This window comes from Pseudocercospora fijiensis (genome assembly GCF_000340215.1).
Source record: "Pseudocercospora fijiensis CIRAD86 unplaced genomic scaffold MYCFIscaffold_19, whole genome shotgun sequence".
Classification (NCBI taxonomy): Eukaryota; Fungi; Ascomycota; class Dothideomycetes; order Mycosphaerellales; family Mycosphaerellaceae; genus Pseudocercospora; species Pseudocercospora fijiensis.
This window is the reverse complement of record NW_006921550.1, coordinates 233,146-254,759: the sequence shown is the minus strand read 5'-3', so window position 1 is coordinate 254,759 and position 21,614 is coordinate 233,146. Positions and strand designations below refer to the sequence as shown.

Sequence of the window (21,614 nt, the reverse complement as noted above, 5' to 3'; positions counted from 1 at the left end):
GGCGGTAATAGCAGCTTCAACGGCGCTCTCGACAACATTCTCGCTATCCTCCTAAACACCGATATAGCTAACGCCGACTTCCCCTCCTTAATAAACATCTACTCCTGCACCCTAAGCCTCTACTAAAAATCCTACAACTTAAGCGTCGTAAACGGCACCCTAATCGAAACCCTTATATCTACCTCCCCTCTTACCTTCCCCCTCTATAGCCTTAGCGACCCTATAGAAAATACCTAGCTTAATCCTACTACAAAAATCGAACTCTGCCCTAGCTTCCCCTCCCTCTCCAACCTCCCCTCCTCCCCTACCCCCAAAAACCTTATAGCTCTCCTCACCGACCCCTCAATCTTCTAGGTTAACGCCGCCACAATCCAACAAATGCGTCTCTTCCTCCGCGACCTCATGTCCGAACAATCCACCTCCACAATCACAGCCGGAACCGGTGCATTCTCCGTCGACAAAAGTCTGGCGAACATGTTGTATTTTGCGAATTCGGGGGATTTCGGTCAGACGATGGGTGGTGTTGCGGAGGCGTTGAGTCAGAATGTTTTTCAGACATGGGCCGAATTCTGGGTGGGTGGATGGGGTGGCGCAGGTTCCTGCTACGAGGCTTAGAGTGCTTTGGGGGTGGTTGGCGTTGCCTTTGGGGCTGGTGGTGGGGAGTGTGGTGTTTCTTGGGGTTGTGGTCAGGGGTTCTGTGAAAGATAGGGGATTTGTTGGGAAGAGTTCGATTTTGGCGGCGCTTTTTCGGAGGTTTGAGGGGTTTGGAGAGGAAGAAGAGGAGGAGGTGGTGGGTAAGAGGACGTTGGAGGAGATGGAGAGTGTAGCGAAAGGGTCGAGGGTGAGGCTTGCGGAGGATGGGGATGGGGATTTTGTGTTGTTGAGGCAGGTGGATCAGATGTATGTATCGGCGCCAGGGAGGAGGAGTAGGCGATGGTGGTTTAGATGACAAATGTAGCCTTGACTTAGCCTCGAGGACTCCTTTGGAATCTTTGGCTTCAGCTATGCTACGGCACTTTCATGCTTGAAGTCAACTGCGCTCAATTGTGATACGAGATCTCACTGCTCTGCTCTAAAGATATATTCCCGCTGCCTTCGTTGCTCGACTTATTTAACTGCTCCTTCGAATACCGGCTTAGTACTGAGTATCGACTGTTAGCTCCGTATGATTCTGGGCCGTGTGGGTCCTTTCAATGAATGCTATAAATGGCGCGGTCCACGCGAGAGCATACAATAAGACATCGAGCTGCCAGCATGCTCTCTCGGAGTAGTATATAGCCGAAGAAGAAGTGTTGTTACACGAAACACGAATGAAGTCAAGTAGCCTTAGTTTTGATCGTAGTAATTTCCCATTCCGTTCCCAGCCTCTCTCCGGAGTTCAAATCTTATATACAAATACAAATTCTAGCTCTAAGTAGCAGTCGTCCGCTAAGGAGATTCAAACCACCCTATCTTATCTCTGTTAGAATTTGTTAAGCTTTAGCTTAAAGCAGACTAATACTTATAATCATCTCGACTTCCTTGTAGCCTAGGACTTCCTAGCTCCTTCTTTAGGTCTGAATCCCGGTTACATTGTCTCCCGACCTCGTACTCCGCTCCTAATAATATAGAGCAAGTACTCTATCCCCGTTTCAAAGCGCTTCCTAGTATATTATGCACGTTAGAAGCTGCTTAATAGCGCTCGCTAACAGATACGATAGATTCTAGGGACGGTGCCCGGCTTCGAATGAAGCGGCTATTGTCCCCCAACTCTTTATCCGCATCGTCTCGGAAGAAGTCGCAAACAGTGCCTATACTGCTGCTATTACTTTCCACATTGGTATCCTTATCTTCTTCGGAGATTGAGCTCAATCTGCGATCTGTAGATTGGGCTTGATCCTGGACTAGCAGGCGGACTATTAGAGTCGGTTTCGTTCTGTGGAAGAAGTTGGTAATCTTAGTTTGCGACATGTGGAGTTGTTCTTCTGGATTTTCCAGATTCTGCTTTTGGATACTGCCGTATTGATGACCGTCGTCCCAATGGTGATACAGCTTAACGTGAGAGGGAGGGCGCGAGTGGAAATGCCGGAGTAGGGAGTTGTGTGATGCTCTCTGAGTGTTCAATAGTTGTTATAGACTGGTCCGAGAAGAGGTGTCTAGGCTTGAGGTATGCCTGAAGGGTTTGGTTGTTGTTATTGTGTCGAAGAAGAAAGTGTGTAGAAGACCAGCCTTTAATAGTGCTGCGCGGGCAGTTCCCTGTTGTGAAATACTCCAAAGTAACGGACAAAGCTAGCAAGTAACGAGTATAGTCAGGCTTGCGACGCCTATTCAACGGACTTTTGCGAGGCGGTGGACGCGACTCTAGCTCACTTGTCGATAAAGCGGTCGCGCCTCAAGGTAAGAGCTTTAGGCAGGACCACCCGGATGCCAATAGAGCATTATGTATCGGCCCAGATCTCAGACTCGTCTCGATGGCCGTATACAACTTTGCCGAAGGGGCCTAAAGTTGGTACATCTTGAATCAAGCGGCTGTATTACGAGTCCCCAAGCACTTGCTCGATGAATCGCAGGCAAGCCTAACAGCCCTTGTACCTCGCTTCGACCAGATATCGCCATCTTCCGCTGGGTGCTGTAGGTCGAGTGTCAGCGATGCTTTAGTCCTAAAGTCGTCCCTTTCCGTTTCGCTTCAGGCAATTGGAGCATACAGGTCGCAGATATGTGCATTCATCTTCGTTTTGCAGGACCCACTGACCTTTGGACTGCGTTTAAAGGCCATGCTCACTGCTAGCAGGCAGGAATCATCACTGCCATACTGCCATACCACGTCTAACCACAGCATCAGCAACCTCAAACATCGCATGCCAGCCCGCCAAAGCAGACAGAGCAGCACAGCGAATACAGACAGCTGGCTCGTCATAGCACAAAAGTATCTCTATCACTGCCTCTTCCCTAACAGCAACATCAGCAACCATCTCCAAAAAGAAGTTGACATCCCACTTAAAACGGTCGGAAAAACCCTACATCCGGACTGTCCAAACCACTCTCGCAAGGAATCATAAGGATACTCACCTTCCACGCACCTCTTAGCACCAAGACAAAGCAATACCTCGCCTCCAATACCCATCTCTTCCCTTCCCCTACTCACAACTCCAATTACACATCTACCCTCAAAGCTGTCTCCAGTCAGACCCCAGAATGTTAAACATCCACCGAGGAGACAGCCTTATCAAAGCCCTTACACGTCTTGTACCTCTATCTTCACCTTTGTCCCACCTCTTTACACCAAGCAGAAGAAATGCATCCTCCCCGAAATCTCCTTCTCCTTCTTCACTGCTCACAAGTCTAGAAATGAAAGTACCTGATCTCCTCCCCTATTCAGACTGCGTCTTGACCGAAACAAAAACGAAAAAAAGTCCAAAAGGACCACCCCTCAAAAAGATTCCATTCAATTGAAACTTGTTACAGACAAAAATAACGCACAGGGGTATGCAACCAATACTTCGATTATAGGGGTCCTAAAGGCCCATGCCGGAACTTCATCTTCCTCTCCATCATCCACAAAAACGCCACGCCCGCGTCATGCATTAAGATCCCATATGCTTACGATACCAGCCCAACCCGTCCTGTGACTCCGTGGTGTTGTAAGGCCTGAGAAAATTGTCTAGTACAATGATGTTCACGTTCGCTAAGCTCGCTCAAAGCTCCCTCTCAGGAACCGCGATGCCACTCCTTCCATGTCCAACAGTTAGGAATCTCCTGGTCTCGACGCCAAGCGCCAGCGTGTCGAAGCGGTCGATGCCCATGGTCTATTGTAGCAAAGTTAGCAAAATTCGATGATTTTGAGTACTGCGAAGTGGCGTGGACTTACATCCATACTATTGTACCCAGCAAACCAGAAGCCAACGACTACGACAAGATACGTGAAGATCAAGATTGAACCCTTGAAGTAATTGCTCTTGCCCTCGCCTACGATCCATCCGAATAAGAATACACTCAATAGGACCACGACCATGTCCCATTGCGGGAAGATCAAGGTGAAAGAGTGGTTCAGTAATTGATCCGCCGGGATGAAGCGGCCGTAGATGGCGGTGAAGAGGACCAAGCATGGGACTTGGAGAAGCACGACCTGCAACGCGTATGATGACCCGATCTCCATGGACAACGCGACGTTGCCGTTCACGGCGAAGGATATGGCGTTGAGAAATTCGGTGGTATTGGGGACCAGGGAGAAGAGAGTAATGCCCAAGAACTTTTCGGGAATGGCGATGCTACTGAGGACAACGTCGACAGTGTCCACGAGGATTTCGGCGATGATAGCGTAGGCAATAGTGGCAGTGAGCAGGATGATGGCGGATTTCTTGCGAGACCAGTTGGGTGCGTCGTGACCACCATGGCCGCCTTGTTCTTCGTGGGCTACAGGATGAGATGGGTCTGGAGGGAGGTCGTGGTCGTGTGGATGAGCGGCGTTCGGATCTTTGGAGTGCTCTTTACATGAGGCGTTGCGCGATGCGGCGCCAGGAGCACCCACCGTGGTAGCCATAACGCTTGTTCGGCGAGGAGCTTTGGTAGCGTCGCGAGCAGCAACAGTGGCAGCAGTCGCTGCTATCTCAGCTACCTGTTGCACAAGGGCGCGATTGTCTTCTGGGCTGAGTCCCTGCACTCGAGTCGCGGTTGGAGGACCGCTGTCGTTCCCGGCGCTCTTTGGAGGCACAATGTGTGGTGGACCTTGATCATCGGGCTTGGCAGTGTCGTCCCTCTTCGAGGATGTTGGCGTTGTGGGAGACTGCATGATGCCTGCCTGTTTCAGACTCTGGTTGAGGATGCGCCTGTACATCTGGCTTGATCTGATATCCTCCCTCGCAAGGGTGCCGAGGCCATCTGCCTTCTTTGCTCCACCGGTAGCTTGATGGCTGTCTACCGAGACTAGACCCGCGGTGTATGGCATGCTCACGTGCTGGTGCTGTTGATGCTCGAGATACTTCGCCTTCCTCTCTTCTTCGGGCTCGTTGTTCCAAATCACAGCGGCGTGTGTGCGAAGGGTGAAAAGGAGGCCGACAACGTATGACAGGAATAGACAGACCGTGCAGAAATAGACATACGGGCGCACTGCTTGGTTGAAGAACTCGTCATTGATCTCCGGGACCTGGGTGAAGTAGCATCGCCGGCAGTCTCGTTCCTCCTCCGATCCGCGGGGAAGATCGATACACTGTTTGCAATTGAGGATGTGCGAGCCATAGAATTGGTAGAACAGAGTCGGGCCAAAGCATCCAATGACAGCAAACAGCAGCATCGTAGAAGTGACCCCGGCAGATTTGACATTGAATCGTTGTGTCTTCCGCTTGATCGCACCAAAGCACATCGAGAGACCCGGGAGGAAGAGAATACCTGCGAAGATGGAGCCAATAATGCTGCCCTCCACCAGCTGAGCTTTACCCTCATCCAACGCAACACAGTATAGAAAGACCTCAACGATGGTGCTAAAGAAGGCATTGATCGTAGCTCCCACTCCCATAGACGATTGTGCTGAGATCGAGGCCACGGCCTGTCCGATGAAGTACGCCAACGGAATGATGGAGGCAAGAGCGATGACGAAGACGAATCCCGGTGAAGTGATCCAGACATTGATATGCAACGTTTCGTAAAGGACGAAATAGTCGAAGATGGCGAAGAAGACAAGACCGAGAAGGTTGATGAGGAAGATGTTGGTGCCGTCAAGGGTATATTTCCAGTATTTGATGCCGACGGCGCGGTATGTACAAAGCAGGATGACGCTATCGTTGCTCCCTCGCGGCATGGAGGGTGTGCGTTGATAATGGCTGTCCGTGTGAAAGCTCATGGCCAGAGGATGTCGCCTGAGATGGTAGAATAAGAGTAGGGTGACTTTACCCATAGGTATCGTAAACACCAAAAACCAGCATATGCCGCTAACAATAAACAAGCAAGGAGTGATGAGGAGGTAGAAGGACAGGAAGAAGATGACTCGGCCCAAATTCCATTCTCCACGGCCGAATAAGCGCTTCTTGGTCTTGGCTTGAGCACGTTCAGCAGCAGAACTTGGGCGTGTCCTACCAAGCAAAGGATCGGTTTCGTTGTCTTCCAGGTCGGGTACTTCTTCTCTCCGGCGGCCGATTAGCGACCTGTTGATGTCCGGTGGACCAAAGAAGAGGCGGCCTTCCTCGATGTCGCCGGCTTGCCAACGTTCATACTCGGCAATATCTCGTCCTTCGCCCTCGTCCTCATGCAGATATGCTTCGTCTCGCTCCAATCTAACGTACTTTCCGAATGGATAAAATAAATAATGCGCAAGATTGATGAGCACGCGACCATATTCAGAACTTCCAGATGACCCAGGCTGAAGTAAGCCAAAGAAGAGACATATCACGCCGCCCACCGAAGTGATGATGGCCAGCCACCAGCCGAAGATGAGCGTCCATAGACCATTAAACAACCATAACCATCGCGACACATTGCCACCAGGAGCACTGTGTATGTCGCCTTCTGCGTTGCGCTGTACTGAACGACTCTTTTTGTAGAGCGCTGGTTTCCATATTCGAATTCCGAACGGATGTGTTTCGTTGATAGCCTCTTGTCGGTCTTTGAGTGTGAAGCTCTCAGCGTCGCTCAAGTCTGCAGAATCGTCTTCGTCAGGTGATGGTGTCTCTTCCTCTTCTTCCTCCTCTCCTTGCAGCGTGTCTTCTGAGCTCGGCTCGCCAGCGTCTTGGGTCACTGACGGAGCTTTCTTGGCTGCAATGGTTGCACTGTCTGCGCCTGTTGCCTCTGCTTCCTCCTCATCTTCTTGACTTTCGACTCTCGGGAGAGAAGGTGTCGGTGGAGGTCCGCGCCTCCTCACGGTACTCTCCCTCCGCCGCAACGGTCGTTCCCGATCGCGTTCGCGGTGTACATCGGTTTTCGAATGACTCCGGTGCTGGCGAGTATCTTCTTCGACTTCGTTCGCATCGTCGTCAACGGAGAATATCTCGCCTCGGTGTGGTGCTTGCGTCGACACTTTCCGTCCTCCGGCCGTGGGTCGTTTGGGGGGTTGTTGTGTCACTTGTGGAGTTAGTCTGCTAGAAGTTCCACCTCCGCCTCCACTGGAGCTCCCATGCATCGAGCCTGGATGATGTATTGGTCAGCATATACCATGACGCGTTCACACGATGGATTGTACGTGTAGTATGCTGTCTGCCATACCGTAGTCTTGTCGAGCTCTCGGTCGTCGAAGGGTACTGTCGGCTTGTGACAAACTTCCTTGGGAGGCTTGCATGCTAGCGTAGCTCGACTGCTGCTCTTGATTGCGACTCATGGTGCCGGCGGAAGACACCGAGGTGCGGCGCGTATTGGGGGCGGCGGTGGTGGTGTTGGAGGGCACGGCAGCGTAGTCATGCACACCTATTGAGTACGATCTCTCGTCGGTCGAAGCGCTGTCGTCGGCCATGGCTTCCGCGGTCGATGCGGCCAAGCAAGCGACAGCTCACTAGCGGCTTAACTTCAATTGATTAACTTCACGGCGGTGCAGGCCAAGGCCTTCCTTTATCGCGAACTCCTCCCTTGCATCGGGGTTGTCAGATGTGCTCGATCATCTGCTGCTGCGTGAGGGGAGTAACAGCGGTCGATGTCTGCGGAGAGCAAAGGGCAGCTGGGCTGGCAGGCGAAGGTTTCAGCAGGCAGCGGATCCGGCCAGCAGAAACGCGGTCAACGGCAGCGCGAGAAAGGGCAATGTATTGTACATGATACGAACGCTGCAGACGATGGCGATGATGGAAATGCACGATAGGAATTCCTGCTTGACGATTGCGCAAGCTAGCAAGATAAGTGTGTCGAGCACAGCAGAGGTCATCTGCGCGTGGAGCGGAACAACCAGGATGCTGATCTCCGGCCGTGAAGGAAGCTGCAAGTAGACGAGCCAGTAGAGCTCTGGTGCAGCACACCTAGTCTCGAGCATTTCGCCTCAGATCATGCATCCTCCCTTGGAGCCCCGTCTTTCTCTCCCATCCCGCCGTGGCTGTATTGCTTAGAAGGTGATAGAGAGCGGATCGTGTTCAGTGTTCAGCTGCGAGATGCGATAGGCCAAGACGTCAAGCCAAGCCAAGCTGCGGAGAGAGCGGAACTGGCCGTCCCTTCCCGCCCTCCCCTCCCTCCCTAGCGAGGCTAGCTTTCCCGCGTTCCCGCGTTCCCGCATTTCCGACCATCGGCCGACAGAGCAACATCATCAACTGGACGTGAAGCCAAAGCCGAAGCTTGCCATCGAACATCACTGCCACTTTCTGAGCCATCTCAATCAGAACCAACCCCATTCGACACAACGCCATCAACGCATATAGCTTCGCACAAATACCCATACCAGGCCTCCTCAGGCCACACTTCCGCCACCATGGCGCTCGACACTTTCTTCCACAACAAGATTGAGAGCATGAAGCTCGAGATCATCCAGGGCCAGGCAGTGTTACGACGATTAGAGGCACAGCGCAACGAATACAACAGCCGAGTGCGATTACTCCGAGAAGAGCTGGGTCTGCTCCAGCAACCTGGTAGCTATGTCGGTGAGGTCGTCAAGGTGATGGGCACCAAGAAAGTGCTGGTCAAGGTGCATCCTGAAGGCAAATACGGTAAGATGCGGCAGTCACTCAATGCGCCTGGGAAATACTAACCTCGCGCCAGTGGTCGACATCGCAGATAACATCGACATCTCAAAACTCACTGCCGGCAAACGTGTCACCCTCCTCTCCGATTCTTACAAACTCTCATCGCTCCTCCCGTCCTCCGTCGACCCGCTCGTATCGCTCATGATGGTCGAGAAGGTACCCGACAGCACATACGACATGATTGGAGGGTTGGATGAGCAGATCAAGCAGATCAAGGAAGTCATCGAACTTGGTCTGAAGCATCCCGAACTCTTCGAATCGCTCGGTATCGCGCAACCGAAGGGTGTCTTGCTTTATGGTCCGCCAGGTACAGGAAAGACGCTGCTAGCAAGAGCAGTGGCCCATCACACTGACTGCAAGTTCATCCGTGTCTCGGGCTCGGAGCTGGTGCAGAAGTACATCGGAGAGGGATCGCGCATGGTGAGAGAGCTCTTCGTCATGGCCAGAGAGCATGCACCATCAATCATCTTCATGGACGAGATTGATTCCATCGGTTCATCACGTGTGGAAGGCTCGTCCGGTGGTGACTCCGAAGTCCAGCGAACCATGCTGGAACTCCTCAACCAACTGGATGGATTCGAGCCTACCAAGAACATCAAGGTCATCATGGCCACCAATCGTCTCGATATTCTCGACCCTGCCCTTCTTCGTCCCGGACGTATCGACCGAAAGATTGAGTTCCCACCGCCAACGACCGAAGCCAGAGCCGACATTCTCCGCATCCACTCGCGAAGCATGAACTTGACGAGAGGCATCAATCTCACCAAGATCGCTGAAAAGATGAATGGATGCTCTGGAGCTGAGCTGAAGGGGGTGTGTACAGAAGCAGGCATGTACGCGCTGAGAGAGCGAAGAGTTCATGTGACGCAGGAGGATTTCGACTTGGCAACTGCGAAGGTGTTGAACAAGCACGATGATAAGGAGATGAGTTTGAGCAAGCTGTGGAAGTAGATGAAGAGCGGGGAAGAGCAAGAAGCTTGTATTATACTTACATGCATCGCGTGCACTCCGGATCAGGTAGGTCTGCACTGAATGATAGAGAGTGTACTTAAAGTAAACAGACTTCACGAGCAGCTGCACTTTCCGCTTCAAGTCCACGTGCAAACACCCTAGCCTGTTTCAGATCATGCACGGTCAACTAGCAGATGCGCTTCGCTGCTTTAAATTCTTGGAAGCCTTTAGCTCTACTTTTCTTTGGGTGGGAAGCACCAATATAGCCAAACGTCGACTGTACGATACAGCAGAACAGCCGACCGACACAAGATGGGAGAAGAAGACAACCGCGCAGCCCAGCGCAGACGGTATGATTGTTACCAGCGCATCGTGATCGCTATCGCATTACTGACATCTCCCAAAGCTACGCCAGTAAGATCATCAAACTACACGCTGGTCAAGGTGGCGGTGAGCGCATGGTGTCGATCCACGAGGACAACTTACCCGAGCATTCACCATTTTTTTCGCGCGGCACTCGCCAAAAAGCGCCGGATAGAAGGCCTGACACGCGGACTCGACCTCCCTATAGATTTTCCTGACGATCATGTGGACACCGTCACTTCCTACGCGCATTGGCTGTATCATCGAGAGATCTCAGATGTCAACTTCAGGCGGGATGGCAAGCTCTACCCCGATCACATGTTCTTGGTCTCCCTCTGGCTTTTCGGCGATAAAGTCCAAGACGACAAGTTTTGTGACGCGGCGATCTGCGCAGTCCTTGATACGATGGACGACGACCGGTATGTCTCACTCTCGATTCCCGACGAGGCTGCCATCAATAAAGCCTACGACTCAACTCCATTTGACTCGCCTCTTCGCCGTTTCTTTGTTGCAGTATTGGCAGACCATTGCCAGGAAGAATGGTTCGAGACGAATGACTACAATGCTGAATTCGTGCAAGACTTGGCTAAGGAGCTCGTTCGGCGACGAGGCTTCAAGAACTACAAGTCTTACTCGAAGGAAGCAGTCTCCGCAACATTCAATCACATGAATAATTACATGAGCATGTGAATGAGTAACAACGTCTTCATTCAATCAATTATGCTCCTTCTAGCTTATGTAACTACGTAATAATATCGTTATTCAATCAGTCAATTATATAAAGAATTTAGAGTCTATTAAGTAAAGTTAGTCCGCCTCGTTGTCGTCCTCGATAACCCTATAGTATATACTAAGGGTTAAGAGCTACAGTAATCTATAGGTTAAGTAGACAGTGTAATATAATATCTAGCAGTGTTCTACGGCTCCGAGGGCATATAGATCGCTATATATAGTAGTAGATAAGGCCTCTTCCGAGAAGCTAATTTCCGGCTTTATAGGTCTAGCTTTCTACCTATACTACGAGGCTCTCTTTCTCGATAACTATACCTCTAATAGCATAGTATAGCTTCCGGATCTCGAGAGGTTAGTATTATATTGCAACTTTGTTAATCTAAGCATATAGAATAACAGTAGTGTAATAGAACCCTATCGTTCTCGAAGCTAGTCTAGCAAAGCCGATAAAGTAGGCTAATAGCTTGTTAGAAGTGCTGTAACAATAGGCCACTTCTAGCAGCAAAGACATAGCCGCGTAAGCTAAGAAGAAGGGGTTATATAAGCGCTAGTCCTTATATAAGAGAATGCAGTATCTAAAGAAAAGGTGTTATAAACTAGGCATTCGTATAAGTAAGAAGCTATTAGACCTCCAATTCCGTATGTTTCTATACGGTTCAGACGATAGTAGAAGTCCCGAGGAAAGGCTAGAAATACTTAAAGCTACGCCTAAGATACACGGATTGATTTAGCTATATAACTGTCGATACTAGCGCTATAAATAGTATAATACTAGGTTAGGTTGTCGATTATAAGGTAGTAGAAGCTATAGAAGTTAGTATAGAAGTTTAAGTTTATAAACACAGCCGATTTTTCGACGCGCGTAGAAAGAGTATATATTAAGCTTTCCGCGTATAGATATACGTAAATTAGGCGCGGTTTAAAGTAAATCCACTATAGCTGTATACCTAAAATCTCCGCTTCCTCCTCCGAATTCGTAACTCCTAATTAAAACACTACTATTTAACGTATACCATTATTTTTTATATACTATCTACGTATCTAGAAAATTATTTAATATGCCTCCGAAGTTATTAGGAAAACGACCTGCTACGGTTTCCTCGGCGGATAGCGAACTAGGGCCGTTACGAAAGAAAACACGTCTTTTATAAAGTACTCTCGCCTTTAGCTAATAAACACCTCTAGTAACCTAGACCTTATAGCCTCGCCTAATACAACAATTATAGCGATAGATACGAAGCGCCGAGACAGTAGAAACGCCTATCGATCTATCGAGCGGCAGCGAGAGCGGCGGAGACAACGAGACCGAGTCTACGACTATAACTTCTTCCGCTATAGAACGAGACGAAGGCAGCTTTATTACGGCTTCTTAACGCGTCAAATTTAACGTATTCTACGACCGCCTACTAGGCTAGTTTCGACTACGTATACGTACTAAACACTCTATCGGCAAACGTATATTATAGGTATTTAAGTACGGTATAGAGCTTGCAAAGTAGTGTCTAAAGAAGCAGAAGTATAAGGGTCGTTTCTAGCTCTATAAACAATGCTATCTTAATAACGCCGATAAACAGGTATAGAGCGTAGCTTCTATAGGCACTCCGGTAAGGCACTATATTGTCTACTACGGCTATAAACCTCTAAGCAAACGTAGAGCGAAGAAGATTGCAGATAAACAAGACAACTATCCGAAGAATAATAGCTACGACTAGCTTCCGCTAGAGTACGCCGCTTAGTAGGTTTAAGACTTTATAAACTGGATAGCAAGACGCGATATCTCCTTCAAAGACGCCGCTTCTAAAGAGCTATATAAGATAATATTAACTAGTAGTCTATTAGTTAAGGATCTCTTGCCTTATCCGCGTACTATACGTAACTAGCTCTTCCGTACTTACAAGGAGCGTAAACTGGACGTAAAGGCGGCTATTCTAAAGGCTGTCTCGAAGATTAGCATCTCCTTTAATATCTAGACAATACCTAATAATCTGTCGTTACTAGCTATTATAGCATACTAGATTAACGAGAATAGGCAACTTTAAGTCGCTCTTATCGCCCTTCGACCGCTTCTAAGCTACTATAGCGTTGTTATTGCTCCAGTCCTTTACGAAGTCCTTTAAGAATACGAGATTAAGGATAGAATTGCCGCGTTTCAAACAGACAACGCAACTAATAACGATACGACTATTGCTAAGCTTGTCGCTCTCGGTATGCTACTCTACGAAGCAGACGCTCGCTATAGATATATAGGTTATAGTATTAACCTTATTGTCCGCGTAATACTATTTAGTAAAGGAATAGGTTAATAGGAGAAAGAACTCTAACGTGCGAGCGACGACGACAGTTTCCGGCTATAGCGCGAGAAGGTAGGCAATATTAGACGGCTTTACAACACTATTAAATACATTATACGGTTACTAAAGCGCTCGGCGCTATTCGCACGGTATTAGAAGGACTTAGCTAACCTAGAGTTAGAAGCTAATAACGTCCTTCTTCGCCTTATTAAAGATAGCGGTATACGATAGAATTTAACCCTCCGGATAATATAACGCGCTTTAAAGTTAAAGCTAGTTATTTAACGCTTCTGCCGTCTCTAGAAACCTAATAGTAGCTACAACCTCGCTTAAGACTACTTAACTAACTCTAACTAGAAAGAATTGTAGTAGTACGAGCGACTGTTAATCCCCTTCCTCGAGGCTACGAAGCGGATTAAAGGCAACGCAATATACGGCTTATTTAGCGCTCTATAGGAGATTTACCCTATATTAGACACGCTATATTAATCGCTTACTCGGCGGCAAGAAGAAGCCTATAGCATCGACTGTAACGACTTTAGCGACGTATAAGTACTTATTCTTACTATTCTTAGCGCCTTATACTAAATTTTAGCAGTTATAGAGCTAAGGTCGACGCTAGCTTCTTACGTATAGAACAGCTCTATAACGACCTCAATTCTAGCCGCCTTCTACGTAGCGCCGTTATCCTTTACCCTACAAAGAAACACGACTTCTTTAAAAAGAGATAGGTAGGCTTTAAGTACGGCAAAGACGCGACTAACGAGAACAGTAATAAGAAGACGGCCGTTAAGGAGATTGCTAAGGCAAAGTAAGCAGTAGTAGACTTATATACGGACTTTATTGCCTTACTTCTATAGCTAGAAGATAAGCCTTCTTACTAGTTTCTATTATCTTAAGAGCTCCGTAATAACGAGCGCGATTGCCGCCGGTAAGACAACGACCTCGACTTCTTCGAAGACGCCTTCGCCGACTTTACTTCTAAGGGCAATAGTAAGAGGCGATAGGCGATAGAAAATAAGCTAGAGCGCTATCTAAGCGACGACTTAACAACTTATAAGTATAGCGGCACCTTACTAGACAATAACTTCTATAATACTCGGCCGCTAGACTAGTAGCGAGACCGTAGCGAAGGGCTGTATCTAACACTCGTATAGCTAGCGTTTACGCTGTTTACTATTCTAGTAATAAGCTTAGAATGCGAGCGAGTCTTTAGCTATAGCAAATTAATAGTTATAGACTATAGATACTACCTTACTATATAGGCAATTAAGGCCGACTAGTGCCTAAAGAATTGGCTTATTCGAGGCCTTGCTAATAGATAGGTAACCTAGTTAATAGTAGACGACGATAGCAGTAGCAGTAGTAGTAGACGTAATAGCAACGGCGAGGTTAAATAGCTAGTATTTACTTATTTCCGCTAACCTATATTATTTAGTTAATCAACCTTAACTATACGCTATTATATACAATAGCCTGTCTATTTATTTAACTATACGCTAGTCGCTCGCTATTTAATCTCATTTAAGCGCTATCTACTTAGGCAACCGGCCTATATCTACTCATTTAACTATACGATTGAATGTTGCGGAGACTAGAAGGAAGAGAGGAGCGTATAGATAAAGCACAAGTGAAGAGCTAATTTGCTTAACAAAATCAGAGTCGTGCTCTTGCACTCACGTCTCAAAGCTCGAGCGGCGAAGCGTATAGGCGCTACATAGCGATTGGCATTAGGCCGGACAACGCAGCGCGGCGGGAAATGCTAAGTAGGTAGGACACAAGCGCGATACCGACTCTTGCAGCTGCTTAACTTACGTCCGCTTAGAACACTTGTATCTACTACTATAGTACACAAAGCGCACTCATGTCTCAGACAGTCTCCCGTAACTCTATATTATTCTCTCTCTATAGCTCTAAAGTCCCACTCCCCGTCTTACATTTACTACTAGGCAAATAACTATATAAGAGTATAATCCTTCTTACTCTCCTTGCCTTCCACTTTGCAATTCCTACCCTCTGCGAACCATTTACGCGCGATAGAACTATTTACGTTTTGCAATCTCGAGCTAGACTTATCTACGTATCTAATCCTCATCTTTATCTAGACTTCTAGCTCTAAGTTACGGATTGGGAGCCCGAGGCCGTTAATATAACTAACGAAGAGCGTACTGCAAAACGCAAGCAGTAAATAAGCCTCTACGCAGTTTTTACAAATAATGCTAACAGTAAGCAGCTATATAAGCCTAATTATTAAGCTTATCGTCGGAAAGAACAAAGACGAGCTTACAGTCTACGAAGATAATTTGCGAGAGCATTCCTTATTCTTCCCCGCAGCGCTAGACAAGAAATAGAAAGAAGGTTAGAGTAGTATAATCTAACTACTAGATAACGAGGTAGAAATCCTTACCGCCTATATCGATTAGCTATATAGCTAAAATAAAACCCGATATTAGTCCTAAATAGTTATTCTCCGTAAGCCTCTATATATTCGGCGAGCGAATCTTAGACGACCGGTTCTACGACGCCGTCTTAACATCTATCCTTGCTAAGGTCGATATAGTCGAGAAAGAGGGCTACTACTATCCTAGCGCGCGATTTATTCGCATACTATATATTAGGATTGCTAGTTAAGTCTATACGGCGGTATAAGGGTTCGCCGAGAGGAATATTATACTCCGTTTGTCTTCGATCTAGGGCTAGAGTACTAGTAAGGCCGACGATAGTGTTACGGCTAGCTACCCTTATATACTATAGCTGCCTTAGACAAAGGTTTATTTACTTGCTCTGTTTGCTAAGGCAAACAGTCGCCGTAGTAACGAGGATATAGGCTTCTAGGGCCTTCAACCTCTTCGTAGATTCGTACGCAATTGAGTTGTTTCCTCGCTTAATTACGTGCCTTAACAGATAGAGGTAATCTATATAAAGAAGACTCTATTATCTCGCCTGCTCGACACCTACTCGGACTAATATAGATATTAGTTATCTTCTCGCTAGAAAGCACTTCTATACGTGCTCTTCTAGTATATAGCGTATAAGGAGTTTAAATCTAAGGTTTTCGATACTCTATAAAGGTTAAAAATGTTATCTTAATGTCACTAGAAATGGCATAGGATTGTACTATATAGTTAACTTCTGTCTTCTTCTATAATTAGCCTATTATCTACCGTTGTAATATAGGAGTTGCTTAGAGCTATTATTCGAAATGCCGCTTCGATCGTACCTCGAGATAGCAATGCTATAAGAGTGTCGATGGATTTAGCGACTCAATTGACGCTTGCGTCGTGATTGTCTATCTCGTTGCCAGGACCCGTTCGGAATATACAAGTGTTGCGTACGGGTAACGACATCGGGAGCCATGCGATAAAGTGAAGACCTGCAAGCCAGAGCGTTGGCACAAAGATACATTGGTATTGACGGAGTAGCTTAGGGGCTGTTGGCGAATGCTATAAAGAGACGGGAGGAAGGAGAGCGGTGCATGTAGGGGTGTTTCTCCTTCCTGGCCAAACTATAGTATGGTATCTTGGATGAAGCCGAAGGAGAAACAATCTGATCACTCGAGGAAGGAGCCAGCGGGAATGGGACGCTGTTGTTGCCAAGACTTCGTTCCCGGGCCGACTTCAGGCCATCACGCGCGTGTACAGCTGCACCTCGCATCTGTACCGACCGACCATCTGGCATCTGCAGTCTTGAGTCCTGACTAGCGATGCTACAGACACGGTGGCTGTCTGCATCTTCAATATCTCCGAAACCCTCCGCCCTGGCCGCTTTCCGCAACACAGCGTCGAAAATTTCCACTCGCGGTTCATCCTTCCATCTTGCAAGTTTCTACGGTAGACAGCGACGATTGTACAGCGAGGGCACAGAGCAAAAGCGTCCCAAAAAGCGGTGGACCCCGGAAGCGACGGCGGAGGTGTTTCGTCTGCGCGGCGAAGGACGGTCCATCAAATCAATCGCACATGCATTTCAACTTTCATACAATGCTGTATGGTGCAAGTTAAATAGCTGGTCAACGCCGGCACCGGCTCGTAAGAGACGATGGCTCCCAGAAGATGTAGCGAAGCTTTTGCATCTGCGTGAACAAGGCTTGCCTCTCAAATCGATCGCAGAGAGACTCCAGTTTCCGTACCAACGTGTGGTGCGTAAAATCCGGAATCCACTACCACAGGGACCGCGACCATGGCGACCATGGCGCCCAGAAGATATAGCAGAGTTGTTACGTCTGCGGAAAGAAGGGACTTCTCTGCGTTCAATCGGGGATAGAATTCAACGTTCACACCAGGGCGTATCCAGCAAGATCTACAGGCTTGAACGGCCAGTCAAAGCGCGTCACCGGACTCTGCGCAAACCATGGGAAGAGCACGAGATTGAGAGGCTGCACAAGATCATGGAACGTGTTGTAAGACTTGACGAGATTCAAGCCCTCGCTGCTGAATTGAGGAGGCCTCTTGGAAGCGTGAGGAACAAGTTGAGTGAGGTACGACGTGAGAATAACCTTTCAACTCCGCGGAGACGTACCAAGCCCCTGCAGCCTTGGACGCAGGATGAATTTGATCGCGCTCAGCAACTCGTGGAGGAAGGGAAAACTTGGGGTCAAATAGGCAAGATTCTGGGAAGAAGTTCAGACCAAGTACGACTCCGTTTTTCCCATGCCAAAACCACAGGAAAGCAATTCAACGGCGATGTCTTCATGTCCCCCAGCGAGCTGCACCAGATCCAGAGGTACTATTGCGAAGGTAAATCCGCTTCAGAAATCCAACGCCTTCTGCCCCGTCGTTCGTTTGGCGGAATTAAGAGCGTTATTCAAAGGTCATGGGGACGATATGAGGAGCCTGCCTTCAGAGGCGAGGTCAAGATGCCATGACCAGCGGTAGAACGTGCGAGACAGGCGCACACACTTTCACCACGTTACAGTCCGATGAAGAAATACATCGACTAAGCTGCGCAATCATTCAGCACACGTGGAACCTCTGCTATGTTTGCGCAAGTGAAATTACAGACAGCAGTCACTATGCCGGCTTGTGAATGATCGTCAGCGAAGCAGGGAAGTGGAATATTTTCCGCTGCGCGGACCTTCAAGTCAGTCTCTCGCAAGGATGTCGCCGCCTCACCGGTGTGCTGCGGCCAACGGCTTGCCTCGCATTTGCAGCTAGGAATTTCCACTCACATGTTTCTATCAGCTTCATGAACACGAGGGAAAAGGTGTATACGCAGCAGCAAAGCCCCGCCATACACACTGGGCATTCTGCGAGAGTATTTGAGGGCAAAAGAGTCCAAGGCAGCATATCAGCGCTGAATGTCAGGAGCCTTGCTGACGGAAAGTCGCCCGATCGCATGGATATCCGGAGAAACAAGCTTGCAGTTCAAGTACATATGAGGAGATGCGGCCGCGCCTACAGCTGCGCGATCATGCCATGCGGTCAGGACTACCTAAGATCGATTGAGCCCTGAATATAGGATTGACTCTCCGCCGAATGTAGCTCGGCGTCTCTACAAAGGTCCAGATTTTTGAATCTCAGAGTTACACCAACTCCTCCCACTGTGCGAGTCTTGCACAGCGAGACCAATTCAATCGCAGGGCTTTGCAGTGCAGGGAGGAAGTGTTGTAAGCTCTATACTGTGCGACTGGAAATGAAATGCTCGCTCGGCCGAATTCTCAGAATAGAAATGGACAGCCAGACAATGAATTCAGTACTGAAATGGGAGCGGCATCCGATCCGATAGCTCGACCATGCGGCCTGCGTTTAGTACCTATAGATGTATAGCTAGCGTCAACTCCGCGCCATCAACAGTACAGTAATGAAAGAAAGCTCTGGAATTGGCATGACACGCATCCATCATGTATTTGATTTATATTCATAATTTTCATCATCATAAAAAAGCAAATACCTCGTAAAAACCATTTCATATCTAACATGAAGACTCCGAACTCTCTCGCTTCGGAAAGCCACGGCTCGAGCACTCAACTGCTCTGCACCGCGGAGTCAAAACTCATCTGGCACTACCTACCGTTCGACGTCACAGGATGAAGTGCCGGACTGCCAGGAATAGGACTCCTGCCACCCGCCTTCGGCCTGCCGGAGAGCGTGTCAACAACATCGATAAGGTTCATCCAGAACTCGTCCTTGGGTCGACGATCCTTCCAATCTGTCTCCAATTCTTCGATTTTCTTCATGGCGCTGAATTTGACTCTGGCACCTCGGATGCCGATGACGGCTGTGGACATGTCGTCGTTCGCAATCTCATCCTTAGACTTCCCATAGAAGCTCTCGAGGTATTGCAGTGACTTGACACCAAAACGCACAGCTCTGACACGGTCCATAGGCGATGGGATACCGCCTTGCTGCACGTGACCAGGCACAGCGAATCTGGAGTCGAATCTGCCACCGCTTTCTTCCTTAATGATGTTGGCGATGATCTCAGTCGTGTACGTCTTTGAAGCCTTCTCGTTACGGAGGATGATTTTCCCGGACCGCGTATGGCCCTTATCCAGAGCGAATTGCTTCTTCAAGAATTCTATGTCCTGGTCGAGCATTTTCAGGTGAATGCCCTCTTCTGGGGTGTAAACGGCAAGAGCGCCAATTGAAAGACCGGCGAGGGTAGCGACGTATCCTGAGGCACCTCCTTGCGTTTCCACCACGAAAACGCGACGACGCGACGCGGAGGCACTCTGCTTGATCGAGTCGCAATATTCGATCAGAGCGTTGAGGCAAGTATCCGATCCGATTGAGAACTCAGTTCCTGGCACATTGTTTGACACAGTGGCGGGCAGTACCACCATTGGGATCTTGAACGATTCATACTGTTCGCGCGCTTTCCGAAGCTCAGACACGGCAGTGAAAGCCTCGAAACCACCTACGAGGAAAAGCGCGTCGATCTTGTACTTCTCGAAGCAGTAAGCCGCTGTCTTGAAGTCTTCGGATGGAAGTCCACGGTTTGTACCGATTTCAGAGCCACCTCTTGATCCCCAGTTTTCGGCATCTAGCCAGCTCACCTCCCTAACAGAGCCCAGTGGTTGATCATCGTGATGTCTACAGAGGCCAGGAAAGCCGTTGTGCAAGGCCACAGGTGTGTGTCCCTTGGTCAGGCAGTATGCGACGGCAGCTCTTGTAGCAGCGTTCATACCTCCAGCAGGAGCTCCGACGTGAATAATACCGACCCGCATTCGTTTCTCTGGCGGAAGGAGCATATTGGATTTGTCTGTGGCTGTCGTGATCTCGAAGGCCTGCTGGAACTCTGCAAACTCCGCATCACGACCTCTCATGGCGGCATCGAAGTCCTTGTTGGCAATATCAACTGCGACTTGTTTTGTGAGTCGAATGGCCTCCATAAGGTCTTTCCGTACAATCTTGTTCTCGGTGATGCAAATCACAGGTGATGGTGTTTCTGGGGTGGCATCAAGCACGGCCTTGACGGCCTCTACACCCTGCAGGGTCGCCAACATGCGATCGTAGGCACATGGTGGTCCACCACGTTGCACGTGGCCGAGTGTGGTAACTCTGGTATCGAGGCCAACCTTGTTCGAAAGTAAGTCCTTGACCATGGTTGGCGACACGTGGTTCAAATTCCGATCGTGAGCACCTTCGGCCACGATCACAATGGTCTTTCTCTTGCCCATCTGCCTGTGCTTGCGTACGATGGAGCACATCTCATCTTGCCAGTTTTCTGAAGGTGGGTTCTCTGGAAGGAAGACGAAATCGGCACCACATGCAACACCAGCCATCAGTGCTAGCCATCCACAATGTCTGCCCATGACCTCAATCACGAAAGCGCGCTGGTGTGAGAGTGCAGTGGCGTCGATGTAGTCGATCGATTGGCAAATTCGTTGCAGGGAGGAATAGCAGCCGATCGTTGCATCTGTGCTGCTGAGGTCGTTGTCGATAGATCCAACCAGTCCAACAATGTTGAGATGTCTGTATGGTTTCACATCCTCTTCCTTTCTTTTGCCTGTCGAGACCAGCTCGTCCATAAGGCCTGGCCATTCAGCCCTGAATTTGTCGGCTCCGGTCAGTGAGCCGTCTCCACCGCAAATAATCAGGGCATCAATGCCCCGCTCAATCATATTGTCGGCTGCAGTCAAACGCCCGGCTCGCTCCATGAAGGCTTTGCACCTCGCCGTACCGATGAGAGTGCCTCCTTCCGAGATCCAGCCTCGCACGTCTTCCCATACCATTTCCTTGATCATGTGTCCACCGTCGACCAATCCTTGGTAGCCTTCGTAGACGGCATAGGCCGTGCAGCCTGATGCAAGCGATTGCCTCACTACGGCTCGAACCGTGGCACTCATACCAGGGGAATCACCGCCAGAGGTCATAACAGCGATTCGCTTCCTGCCCCATGGCATCGACGGCGGACTGAGCGTGATCTGCGCCATGTCGTCGCTCCGAGAATTCTGTGAGAGTCAACGCGTTGGCGAAGAGAATCAAGGGCTCGGAGAGGGTGGTATAGCGGGGTCGAAGAGAGCGTGCAGGTGAGGTGAGGCGAAGTGAGAGGCGAGGTGAGAAGACGTATGAAGTGAGTGATCGAAGCTTTCCTTTCGGTGAGTTCTTTTCTTTCCACGCGTTGGCAGTCGCGCCCCACGCTGACTTCACAATGGCAGCCGCTACCCTGCACTATCAGCTGCGATAGGCGGCGTGACTTCGGATGCTGAGCTTTTGAG

The 21,614-nt window shown here is 49.0% G+C and overlaps 5 protein-coding genes across 5 annotated transcripts; 3 read left to right on the top strand and 2 right to left on the bottom strand.

Annotated features, from left to right (window-relative positions):
• Positions 1-3,674: 3,674 nt before the first annotated feature.
• Positions 3,675-7,414, bottom strand: MYCFIDRAFT_88950 (calcium permease family membrane transporter GPCR family; the record flags this gene model as incomplete). The annotated part of the gene is made up of 3 exons (XM_007934395.1): positions 3,675-3,785; positions 3,848-7,092; positions 7,171-7,414. 3 exons carry the CDS (start codon positions 7,412-7,414, stop codon positions 3,675-3,677), a joined length of 3,600 nt encoding a protein of 1,199 aa, XP_007932586.1.
• Positions 7,415-8,231: 817 nt separating this feature from the next.
• On the top strand, positions 8,232-9,694 carry MYCFIDRAFT_60582 (uncharacterized protein). The gene is made up of 2 exons (XM_007934296.1): positions 8,232-8,585; positions 8,638-9,694. The coding sequence occupies exons 1-2, from the start codon at positions 8,351-8,353 to the stop codon at positions 9,570-9,572; spliced, it is 1,170 nt and encodes a 389-aa protein (XP_007932487.1). The 5' UTR covers positions 8,232-8,350; the 3' UTR covers positions 9,573-9,694.
• Positions 9,695-9,884: 190 nt separating this feature from the next.
• Positions 9,885-10,625, top strand: MYCFIDRAFT_200909 (uncharacterized protein; the record flags this gene model as incomplete). Its single annotated transcript, XM_007934357.1, has 3 exons — positions 9,885-9,922; positions 9,979-10,022; positions 10,144-10,625. 3 exons carry the CDS (start codon positions 9,885-9,887, stop codon positions 10,623-10,625), a joined length of 564 nt encoding a protein of 187 aa, XP_007932548.1.
• Positions 10,626-16,207: 5,582 nt separating this feature from the next.
• Positions 16,208-18,817, top strand: MYCFIDRAFT_180566 (uncharacterized protein; the record flags this gene model as incomplete). Its single annotated transcript, XM_007934356.1, has 13 exons — positions 16,208-16,236; positions 16,263-16,282; positions 16,325-16,376; positions 16,410-16,641; positions 16,671-17,764; positions 17,800-17,916; positions 17,944-17,960; positions 17,992-18,070; positions 18,109-18,374; positions 18,413-18,431; positions 18,460-18,542; positions 18,566-18,697; positions 18,753-18,817. The coding sequence occupies 13 exons, from the start codon at positions 16,208-16,210 to the stop codon at positions 18,815-18,817; spliced, it is 2,205 nt and encodes a 734-aa protein (XP_007932547.1).
• Positions 18,818-18,956: 139 nt separating this feature from the next.
• On the bottom strand, positions 18,957-21,329 carry MYCFIDRAFT_84001 (uncharacterized protein; the record flags this gene model as incomplete). The annotated part of the gene is made up of 1 exon (XM_007934355.1): positions 18,957-21,329. One exon carries the CDS (start codon positions 21,327-21,329, stop codon positions 18,957-18,959), a length of 2,373 nt encoding a protein of 790 aa, XP_007932546.1.
• Between the last annotated feature and the right edge of the window lie 285 nt (positions 21,330-21,614).

Excerpts from the sequence above, each read along its gene's own strand:
- MYCFIDRAFT_60582 (XM_007934296.1), top strand. The coding sequence starts at position 8,351 with ATGGCGCTCGACACTTTCTTCCACAACAAGATTGAGAGCATGAAGCTC. Across the intron at positions 8,586-8,637 it reads GCATCCTGAAGGCAAATACG|TGGTCGACATCGCAGATAAC; the intron begins GTAAGATGCGGC and ends ACCTCGCGCCAG.